Source organism: Thunnus thynnus, chromosome 1 (genome assembly GCF_963924715.1).
Source record: "Thunnus thynnus chromosome 1, fThuThy2.1, whole genome shotgun sequence".
In the NCBI taxonomy this organism is placed as follows: domain Eukaryota; kingdom Metazoa; phylum Chordata; class Actinopteri; order Scombriformes; family Scombridae; genus Thunnus; species Thunnus thynnus.
The window spans coordinates 21,383,785-21,395,898 of record NC_089517.1 but is presented as its reverse complement, the minus strand read 5'-3'; the positions used below and the strand labels follow the sequence as shown (position 1 = coordinate 21,395,898).

Genomic DNA, 12,114 nt, shown 5'->3' with positions numbered 1-12,114 from the left:
TATGTCTTTGGTTAGATAAAAGTGGAGGGCAACAGGAAATCCTGTAAGAAAAACAGAGCCTCCTGCTGCACTATGCTCTGTGATAAGTGGGTCAACAGCACACTCCAATAAAACAATAATAAATAACTTGTAATATTATAAACAAGCTCATCAAGATTGACAGACTAATATAAGACAGAAATGAACAGTTAGTCAGTTAATAGACACACAGCAGGAGCACACTGTGTATACAGTAACTGCAGTAAGTTCAGCACCTTATATGCGACTTCTAGGAGATTGTTCAGTCCTGTATTTTTGTAGATGCAAATGCATATAAAAAAAACACTTGATGGGTCAAAAATTTAACTTTTACTTACATGTCCGTAGTTGACAAAGCCATGTTTGCTAGCAATTTGATCAGCTTCCTCCTGACCTCCAGGTATGTGGACAGCCCATGTGTTGGTGTAGACCTTCTGACCCAGTGCCGGTCCCAGCCCAGAAACCAGAAAGACCAACAGAGGCCCTAGTAGCAACTCCACCAGCCTGAGCTTGCGGCCTACAGAGGGTGATGGAGGGCCAGAAGCCATGGGGTTCACCTAGTGCAGCACAGTCTCTGAGCACAGCGCCTCTCCGACAGGCCAGGACTGCCCACGGTACATGCAGGTGCACGGAGAGACAAAGAAGGGGACAGTCACAGTTCACCTGAGAGGACACACAAAGAAAATAAATTAAAGCAAGTGTAGAAAGCCAGTTTCACTTCTCAATAATTCCTTGTGACCTAGCATGACCATAAAACTGTAACACACAGTAGAAGGCTTTCTATTCCACACATGTAAAGACTCATCGGGAAACTATCCACATGAGACCAACAAAAAACAACTGGTCCTATTTTGTGATTTTGATCTTCCCTTTGCAGCTCCTTCAATGTTCAGTGAATTAAGGAACAGAAACAGGAACAGAGGAATCTATTGGGTCTGAAAAAGATTTAAAACATTCAACCATCAAGATGTACTGTAACTGAATCAGGGAGCTTTAAGACCTCCCGTTGACCTGGGGCCAATAAAAATAAGATGGTGGAGGATGTAAATTAATATTGGGATGAGAGTCGGAAAAAAAAAACCCTACTAATGTTACAATGAAGGGCGATGAAAATGAAACTGAAATGTTTTGTGTAGCACACAGTTCTTATTGAACCTCCTTGACAACATACACACACACACACACACAAATGTTACTAAGTAATGTTAGCTAGCCTCGAGACGTAGCCACATGTCTCCCACCTGCTGCAGCTTCAGTCTGAACAGCCAGAGCAATGTGCTGGTCTGCTGCAGAGTCCAGCCTGAATTCCTCCCACAGCCTGCAATGCACATGTGCTTTTTAATACTGCACCAATTTTATGCAGTTTGTAAAAGCTGTGATGTTAATCACGTTTAGCACGATAGCATGTAAGCGACAGTAGCATAGCTCTCAACATGGTAGCCAGGTAGAACCATAGAGAGAATTATTAAAATGTTTTATCAGTATCTATTTTATGAATTATACGTAACAGTTTTCTGCTCTTTGAAAGCAGTTTTTTTTTTTATTTCGTCTGTTTTCCTCCTTTTGTGAGAGTTTGTGGTGTGACTGATTTAGTCTCTAATCTTTTCAGATTAATTTAAATAAAAAAAGGTTGATGATTGATCATCTAACCATTTGTATTGCGTTTTATTATTATTAAGGTCACTTTGAATGATTTTAATTAATGATAATGTAGAAAAACAACGATTTTAAATTCGGGACAGTTCACATTCATGGACTGACGGTTCCAGGACGATGGTCAAAAAAGTTAAGAGCCCTCAACTGAATGCTCAAGTGTTGAAGTGAAGACCGAACACATTATAATCCCAGTGAAATGAAAAATAAATTTTCCCGGTTTTAATCCTGTGTCCTTGTGTTAATTGTTCATTTATCTAGTTATATGCAAATATATGTCAAAAAAATCCCTGTCTTTTCTCTAAATGTAAAACGGTTTCAATTGTTTGATGACTCATCCTGCACTCGGGCGTTTACAAAAGTTCAGTCAGTCAAATATGACTTTGGGCGAGTAGCTAGTCACACCAGTAAAACCGCATTTCACCGTTTGTGGGTCGTAGTAGCTGACAGAGCAATATGGAGAGAGATAGGAAGAGATGTGTGTTTGGATATCAGTGGGCAAAAACTTTGTTTTTCATTTCCAATGTGGCCTCGTCCTCCTCCTGATCTAACAGGTGATGGAGGTGTGTGTGGAGCCAACAGTCCTCTCTCCATTTCTCTCTGCATCACACTAAACTTTAAGCCCCGACCACTTTTCAGCAGTCCAATCAAATGCGAAGGATTTGATTTAAATCCCTCTTGTAACTGTACACCGCTCAAATATTCCATTTCACTGGGAAATATGTAACAGTACAGAAACTAAAGACGCTCTGACTTCAGTTTCACTGGGACTTTAAATAATACATTCATCTGTTTTGTCCATGAGGAAAAAACAGCCACAACAGGGCTGCAGGCCAGCTAAGTGCAGGCATTTGATAATCCTACAGAAACGATGAGCAGGACCAGTCACACACACACACAGCAGCAAATTTTGGCGGTTACACACCCCTGAGAGGTCACGGTGGATCAAGCTTACGACAGACAAAAGCTTAGGTATACTGGGTTGGCAGCAGAGGTGGAGAAGTGTGGTTGGAAAGCTAGACTACACCCTGGATGCTGAGGGATCAGAGCAGAGCCAGTCTCGCTTGGAGGTGAAGCAGACACTCGAGGGTGGAGTTAGATGTCTGAGGCAGCAGTGGCAGCCACTGACTGGCTGTAGCCGAGGAGAGAACACACACACTTAAAGTGGCACCAATATTGTAGTATTTAGTATAATATACTGCTTTGTGCGTGGTTATTTCTTTGTAGTAGTATGCTGACTGATATGTTATCACCAAGCCACAGGAAAACACAAAAATCCATAAGACAATCCTCTGAACAAGACAAAGCAATATATCATATGATAGTCTATCTACAGTAGCCAGAGAGAGCAGAGGCACAGTTCATGGTGTAATTGCTTGCCGATATAAACGTTGCCTCTAAACTGTTGTTTCCAGCCAGAAGGGTCAGCTGTGCTTTTAGTCTGTTGAGACTATTATCCAAAGTGCTAACTCTATTGTTACCCCGGGTTGACTGGACCGCAGTGAATACAGCGCTCTTGTTCTGTGTTTTCTACTGTATAAAGTCACATTTGTTTTCCGTATTCTAGTCCATTGTGGGACCAGGTTTCTCTTCTTTTGGCAGGTGTTGTAGCCCTTCTGTAATCACCCTGTTTCACTGACTAAATGGTGGATTTTAAATCATCAGGCACACACTAAATGAGTAGGGTTGGGTTTTGTTTGAATTTTATTGAAACTGATCCTGCCTATGGATTCCAGTTCTTATCGATTTCCGGTTTTGATTCCAATATGGTAACCAAAAAAAAACAAACAAACAAAAAAAAAGAGGTCAAATGTTTAATGTTTAGTTAACAAAATATTTTTATTCTTTTAAAGTGTTTACTTTGACTTTTATTGTTCCATTAAAATAAGTAAATTTAAAAAGTCTTTTTAACTGAACACTCTGCTTTTGTTTTGAGTACTTTCTGTCTCATCTTTTCCTCAATGACGTCGTGTGCTGTCACTGTAATAAAGGCCAATTCACACAGATGCGTTTCACATGTGCTCACTAGTAAACAGGGTGGCAGCATGATAACTTTCCAGAGTTGTAAAATCCAGTCTGTGATTATTACAAACCGCTGTGCTGTGTTTTACTGATCAGCTTTTAAACCCAATTATCTGTTTCTCCAACCAGACTTGCTAGATTGTATTTCATTTTCTCGCCAGCACTTTAAACAACAGGACCACAGCAACACAGAACTGTTTTCAGTTTTGTTGTTTTCTTTTCTAAAGTGAATCAAAGTGAAAGAATGTAAATTAAAATTTCTTAATGACTCCTTTGTAATCAGAATTTTGGAACCAGCTCTAATTTGAACCGGTTCTCGATGCCCAAACCTACAAATGAGCACACAAGCTCCTCAAATTTTCCCCGGACAGTTTGTGGTAAGGAAAGAATGATGTGAATGATGAGGTGGCTGACATTCTGCTGTATACTCAGACTTTAGCAAACTACTACAAAGGTATTTCAGATTGAAGGATACTTAATTCATGACTAATCCAAGCCACTCCACAAAAACACCACAGAAAAAGAACAACAATACTTATCTTCAATGATTTCTTAACCTAAAATTGTTTTGACTACATTTCATTTTCTGAGACTGTATCATCAAAGACAAGACAAATTAGATCCTTTGAGGCTTCCCCCCGAAGCTCTGGTGCCAGCTAAGCAGCTGCCTACTCGGCTCTGTCTGACAGAAACTTCTACAACTGAAGGTCTTTAAAATTTTGGGAGTTTGAGGCACCGGTTTCATTTATTTCTGGCAAGACTTTTGGGTGCAGATCATTTGCATCACTTGCCTAGCTGACTTCTATACATTGCGGCATACAATCAGCATTGTAGTGTGTCGTTTCCTTATGTTAAAGATCCAATATGCTAATAAGTAAAAATTTAAGCTCCGTGCGTCGAGTCAGTCCTCTGTTGCAATGGCCTGCAAGCGATTTAACATTAATGAGTTCACTCTGAAACCTTGTGTTCAGTAATGTTGCTAAAACAGGCATCACTCCACACGCCATGAGGTAGCTTGAGTCAAAAATATCCTTACTTTCTGCTTATTATTATTATTATAAGATTATCAGTGTTGTGACATCAGCACTAAACTGTTTTATAATTAAAACTTATTCACTTAGATCATGTAATGTAGTCAGATAAATTCACAAACACTTTAAAAGAACATTTATTTCTTCACAGATTTTAATTCTAACCATGATTAGATTTTCAGCTGTATCCATTAACATTTGCCACCATATTCGACGTCTAATCCGTGCTTCGCTTGTTAGATTAGGGTTACTCCTCTGAAATCTTACTCATTATGGCTGAAACAATTAGGTGATTAATTGATTAGTCAATCGGCAGAAAATTTATCACTAACCGTTTTAATAATCAATTATTCATTTCAGTCATTCTTTAAGAAGAAATGCTGTAAATTCACTGGATCCAGCCTCTAAAAATGTTAATATTTGCTATTTTCTTATTCCTCTATAATCGTAAACTGAATAAATTTGGGTTTTGGTTTGTTTTAATATGTTTTAATATGTCACATTAGGCTACTTTTTGGCATTTTATATCCCAATCCATTAATCAAGAAATTAATCATCGATTTATTCAATAATGAAATAAATTATTAGTTGCTTATTAGCTCTATTGTATACATTTACATTCACTGAGCTTTGATTAAATGTTCATTCTTTAAAGTTCATTGAAAAAACAACATCTTAGTCATAGATCTTCATTCGGCATTCCTTAATTTAGTTAAAAAGAAATCTGTACAAGAATTTGTCTCTTTTAGGTGGCTGCTTTTCCCTTCTGGCTCAGACATTTCAGGGAATCCCCTGCTTACTATCACATCTCCTTTTTCATACACAGTTAAAACATTGTTTCCATGTGATTACGCAGACTGTTTACTGTAACAACAACAAAATTGGATAACTTTTTCATCAGATACAGACTCAACACATAACAGATTCACAAATACAGCTACATCCGTTCTCACATGTGTAACTGTATAATGCACATTATGAAGGATGTCCTGTTTGGTCGCTTGATAAAACCAACAAAAGTGTCAGCTGGCATACGGTGAGGAGACGGCTGTTAAGTCTTCACATATGTACTTCTGACGGCAATATCCTGAGTGCTTGTCAAAGCAGAGCGTTGACTTAACTGTCTGAACGGTTTCGACAGACCTGGTTCAGTATGTTGCGAAACCACAGGTAAGTGCATCATAACATTAGCGACGAGCTTCCAGGTCAGGCTGTACGGGAGCTGACACGACATACTGCTAATCCAAGGCGAGCATTTCATAAGTACCTGGAGAACATCAGCTAACTTCACATCAGACAAACACAACTATAAAGAAAACTAAAACGAGCACTATATATATCATCAAACCATGCAGAACAAATGAACTGTTTTCAATCGTGCCAACCTTCAAATCCCTCTGCCGCCTTTTTAAATCTTCCTTCCACCTCAGTTAAGCCTGCTTTATATAAACATGTACAAATCAGCCTAAATTAAGAGGCAAAGATCCACACCCAACATTAATTACATGTTTACTTTTTTATCTGCTTAGTCCCTACTGAAATTGAAAACAAACAAGAATGACTTTCTGTCTGAATTTTCCTTTTTTTTTTAAAGGCTCAAAAGAGCTGGATTATTTAAGCCAATATTTGTCAAAGTATTTATCAGGTTTACATTTGTTAAATCTTTAAAATACAGCATACAATGAAAATAAGCTAAATAGACAGATAGAGATAAATCTAGTGGTATAACTCACTCGACTTTGTCCTCTGCCCTTTGATGCAACAAGTAAATAGAGTGTGAACGTTTCCAAACCTCTGTTTGATTTCAGGACATGTGCTGACTTTAAGCACAGACTCCTGTGACCTCATCTGAGCGCTCAGCCACTCAGTTTCTTGAACGTCAGGGTGAAAACCACACACCGAGGAATAACAACTGCCCAACTACTTTGCTGTTCACGAGAGACAAAGGAGAAGCCAAGCGTCGCGCTGCGAGCGGTCTTTAGTGTTACCGCAGTAAACGATACCATATGTCAGACTGTGATAACACAGGTTACAGCAGCAAAAAAAAAAAAATACAGCAAATTATAATTAGCCAAGTGTCATTAAACCCAAAGGATAATACCAACCTCATTACTGAACTCATCAGCACGTTTTAAAAAGGAACCTGTATACACCTCATCAATTTATTGTTTACATTTTAATGAGATAAAAATGAACTGAAATGAATTTAACCCACATGGCCCTTTGCTTGTGTGTGTGTGTGTGTGTGTGTGTGTGTGTGTGGTAAAGTGATGAAAAGACAATTATAATATTGAGTTAATTCATGAAGATGCTACAAAACAACACTCAAAAATCCTGTTCTCTGCTAAAAAGTGCAAGATGCTATCGGAACAACGTAATGCCACCTCAGATCCGCCTTTTAAAACATAGGAGCAGCCTTAATTTGTCAAACAGAGGAGTATTTCCATGGCAGATCACCAGTGTAAGACTGGATTTATCAAGTTTGCATCATTCAAACTCAACATCACCTTCACACGTTGTTACACAGACAGAGAACTTCTAACTATAAGCACAATTAAAGGATCGTGTAATGAGGTGCAACCGTTTTATCTGAGACTATCCTTATGAGTGACAGAAATATCTAAAGTTCTTATGAGCCAACACTTCACGCAGCCTACATTTTACTAAATGAGTTCTTTGCTGTAATGAACAGCTGTAATCAAACATTCAGCCCTTATCTTCTCAATTACTACGTTTTAAACACTTTTGGATTTGTTTGAATTTTAGCTTCTTTGCTCTCAAGTTATTGCTCTGAATCTGCACTCAAATAACATCTTGTAAATCTGCACGACGGTAAGAGAACCTAGTCTTATAGTATAAATGTTCTAACATGTTATCTGTTATTTCCAAGCAATCTACATGTTTCAAATAAAGTGTTCAAATTCAAATTAGAAGGCAGCCTGTACCATAACATAAAAAGCAAGAAGTGTGGCTTTCAACCTGGATTCTTATCACATAAAAGATGCAAGATGTAGGCAAACAGGAGCACAATAACAGAAAAATATTCTCTCTTTTCCCCTGAGGTCTCTCCGGATGATACACGGCTTTCACTGCAAGCTAAATAGTACACAAGGAGTCATAATTATGCCATTCAAAGATGTGTAACTGCAGAATCAGAACTCTTTCTGTCAAGACTGCTTTTGAATTTGGCTCAGTGTGTTATTAATTAAAATATTCAAAGAGCAGTGACACTGCGAGAGCTTTGGGACCTCTGCCAAGCCCACAGGTGCTCAAAGAAAAAGGGGGAAAAAAACATATAACAAAATGGTGGAAATGTGCACCTTTGGAGAGTCCAAATCCTGGCACAAATGTGAGTTTTAAAAGGGAAACTTGAGGATTTTTCCATTTTAAGTTGTTGCAGGAAGGACAGCTGAATAATCAGCTAAATAATCAGTCGTGACTTTGGAAACCTTTTAGATAACACAGACTCTTCCCGGCACTCCTCTCTCCAACTCCCACTCAAATTTCCACCGTTGTCTTCCTGCAACAATTCAACTCTCAGGAGATTTCAGAGTGAGACTTCTCTTTGAGTGAGACTTGGTTAAACACAATAACAATCAGATCGGATCAAGCAAAAAGAAAAAGACAAATGTTTTATTTCTCTGTATGGTCCTTTCCATAATGTTGTCAGACACTTTTAATAACAAACTAAGTCTGTCAGTAGTGAAAACAAGCACGTAGTGGACGTGCAATGACAGAGTGCAATTGCCCCAAAGGATTACATTGCAGCCCAATTCGCAGCTGCCAGCTGAATATTGGACCAGTTTCAAAATTTCTTGTCCCCATTAGTCACTTAGACACAGAAAGATGGGAAAATAGGGTCCTGGTTGAAAAAAAAAAAAAATCCCAAAGTTTCCCTTTAAAGGCTTTTATTCAAGCAGTTAAGATAAAACTGAAAAACATCTTTGTGTTTACACCTCATTTGCCACATTATCTGCCCTGCTGAATAAAGAGCTTTAATAACAGGAGTGGATTTTAACTCCTCTCCAAGGTTTTTACTATTATGCTTTTTAATTAATAAAAAATAATGCATCCCTGCTATTAAGATTCAAGGTTTTGAAAGTGCCTAACCACCACGACAAAACATTTTATCACTGCGGTTGTTCCGCAGTTGTTCACAAAATATTAAATCCATTTTGCAATCGTCTTCAAAACCTATCTGAGGTTTAATGGGCTGAGTATCAGGTAGGCTAATTAAGCTTCTTGCCAACAACAACAAAAAACTCTTATCTGTTCTTTCTCATTTTTCTGCTACATTTGTTTTGTCTTCAGGGCTCCTGCAGCAATGTATAAATAACTAATAATAGTAATAATAATAATAATAATAACAATAATAATAATAATAATAATAATAATAATAAGTTTTCCCTTTCAAGGTTCAGTTTCTATGAATTTTATTAAGGAGCTTGCCTGGTAGGACACTGCTTCCTCAACTCTAAGTTACTTAAAATGTGATCGTGCAACAAGCAAAGTGACACACACTTGTGCACTGTGTGTTTTTTTTCATCTGGTAATGTTACGTGTAAAAGCATGCAGCGAGTTCAACAACCTTGTTTTAGCTGTTTATCCATAATGATCAGCGGCTCAGTATTGCCTCACCGGAGAGGTATAATTACAGTGTTAGGTGCACTGGAAATAACAACACAAGCAGGTCAGTTCCCATAATGACACGCGTGCGCACACACACACACAAACACACACACCTTTCCAAGCAAAATCTTCTGTGACAACTGAATAGCAAAGGCTCAGTTACACTTTGAAACCTCCCAAAAGATGCTTTTCACAGACAGCTAGTATTCACATCAATCCAGGTTATGTTTCATCAAATAAGAAAGGCACAATAATCCAGCACAGACTTCACCTCAATAACAGTCATTAAACAACTCATATGACACACTTACACCAATAACCCAACAGCAGCTGTGTTTCAGAGATCTGCAAAGATTACTTGAGATGTCAAAGTTCACTCCTGAGGAGTCTACGAGCCACAGCGTCTATAATCACTGATATATCTGAGTAAAATATCCAAAGTGAGACAAAAGTTGCCTCTCAGATGCTTGTGGTGACAGCAACACGTACTGTGCTTTAAAAAAAGAGGGGGGCAGCTCTGCCTGTTTGTTGGGATCAGAGATTAACAGTACAGTTCAGGAAGGAGGAAAACTTCTCACGCTCAGGCCTCTCACGACAAATACTTTCATGATTATGGGCTCAAGTTAAGTTGAACGGGTTGAGATAGATCAGCTGATATGGAGAACCCTTGTGAGTTTGCGGTCGGTTGACTCACCTCACACGCTATAAGTCCGTGACAACAACAACAACGACATTAAGGACAACAACAACAACACGTAGTCATACTTTGGCTCTGAGCGGCGGCTGGAGCAGATCCGATGATGACTCCTCTCTCCTCTCTCTTCTTTGACAAATATGTCTGAAACTGTACCGCGCCGTGATTAACGCAAACTTGACACCGCGGTAGGCTGCCCTGCTCCGTCTCACAGGTGCCTCCCCCTCTTTTTTATTTCCTCCCCTCTCATCCAGCCCTGTCGAACATTTCCGACTGTCACTTACTCACATTTTTACTACTCACTCCGACCGAGCATCAAGAAGAGCAACGCGATTTCTTGTCTGTCGCCGCTACGCAGGAACCACCACACAAACCGGACGCAGCGCAGTCGACGTCACCTCGGCGTGTGTGTGTTAGTGAGTGAGTGAGATCCCCCCTTCAAACCGACACACACAACTGACAGCAACCTGGATCAATACAACATGCCGTCCTGTCTTGTCCTAAGCCAGCGTCCCGGTTGTACCGGAGCCGAGAAACACGACAAACTCAGCAGCCACGCACCCGAAACAAGTCTAAATACGAGCCGGAGCTGACGAGAAACTTACAAACGGCTGAACTTACCAGCTTTCTCTTACATCCTGCTCGACCCAGCTTGTTGTTGTCTCACACCGCGGCGTTAGAACCGACGACGGCACGGCGACGCGACTGAAAAATTGATAAGAGGGAATTGCTGGTTATAAATAGTCATGATACCCCTCTGGTGTGCCGCTGAGTGGTCCGTACAAGCCCCAGGAAATACGTCACGGCTGTGGACAAAGTGGATACGTTACAGCAACACCTACTCACGAGCAGCGGCGCTGCCGCAGCGCCACCTGCTGGTCACCAGCGGCACTGCAGCATAATCCTCATACTCAGGCTGAGGTTCCAGCTTCCATACAGGACATATACACTTATTTTATAGTAAAAACACTCGAGCTGCAACGATTAATCGATTAGTTGATCGATAGAAAATTAATTGGTACTATTTTGACAACATAATAATTGTTTAAGTATTCTTTTTCAAGCGAGAATACCAAACAGTTGCTGGTTTAAAGGACGGTTTCACAGTTTTTCGAGTCTGTCTTAAAACAACAATCAGGTGCCCAATTGAACATTGAAATAGTTTTTTTTTGTTCTTGCCATAATCATTCCTTTTGTTCATAATGGCCATTAGAAGATCCCTTCATAATGCATTTACAATGTGAGTGATGGATCCACAAACCCTCCCTCTTTACAAAAATGTATTTAAAAGTTTATCTGAAGCTAATATGAAGCTTCAGGTGTCCAAATGAGTCAAATCAAGTAGATATCTTTCAATAGTACAGTCTTTTTAGTGCCAACATCCCTTTTTGTTAGTAAAAAAACTTAAAACAACTATGTTCTTTTTACCTGAAAAACTGTGAACCTTTAAGATTAAGAATTTGTTGCTTTTCTTGGCCTTTTTGCTTTTTACATTACTGTAAATATAATAGGCTGTTTTGATGTTTTGGACTGCAGGTTGGATAAAATAAGTCATTTGAGGATGTCACCTTGGACTCCATTATGGGTGTTTTTCACCATTTTCTGATGTTGTTTTAACAAAGTGATTAATTGTGAAAACACTGTAAAACGCTTATTGTGTGGCCAGTAAATTCCGACTGTATGCCAAGAAACATCATCTTGATTGAGAATGTTTTTGTTGCTGGTACAGAGACAGTGATAAAATATCTTTCTCAGGGCCAAATTTACCTCCTTGGGGATTTGGGCAGAAATGTGCTTTGGGCACCTATTGACCTCCACACATACCTCCCCCGCTGTGTAATGTGTATGTACTATGTCCCCTACAAGTTTTCACTCGGCACACTGTGGACTATATACGTGGCAGCTTCATTATTTACCCCCAGCTGCTGGACTAATATGACCAGAGTAACAAGTAACTTAAGAGCAGCTCTCAAGTGATCACATGATTAGTCACATGTATGCTCAGAGAATGAACAGCCAGTCACACATATAGACTGACTCCACATCTACCATGAAAAAAAACATCCT

The 12,114-nt window shown here is 39.3% G+C and overlaps 1 protein-coding gene across 4 annotated transcripts in view; it reads right to left on the bottom strand.

Moving 5' to 3' along the window:
• The window catches only part of furina (furin (paired basic amino acid cleaving enzyme) a), an 85,195-nt gene extending 74,380 nt beyond the window's left edge, over positions 1–10,815 (bottom strand). The window contains exons 1-2 of one of the 4 annotated variants that reach the window (XM_067590647.1): positions 10,669–10,815; positions 357–681 (exon numbers count right to left, since the gene is read on the bottom strand). In XM_067590647.1, the coding sequence (XP_067446748.1) occupies positions 357–566 (210 nt within the window). In that variant the 5' untranslated portion in view covers positions 567–681; positions 10,669–10,815. Of the gene's footprint in view, positions 1–356; positions 682–6,457; positions 6,534–10,118; positions 10,312–10,335; positions 10,431–10,668 lie in introns of those variants that run through there. The other 3 variants (XM_067590671.1, XM_067590654.1, XM_067590663.1) reach the window with 3 other exon arrangements.
• Positions 10,816–12,114: the final 1,299 nt, after the last annotated feature.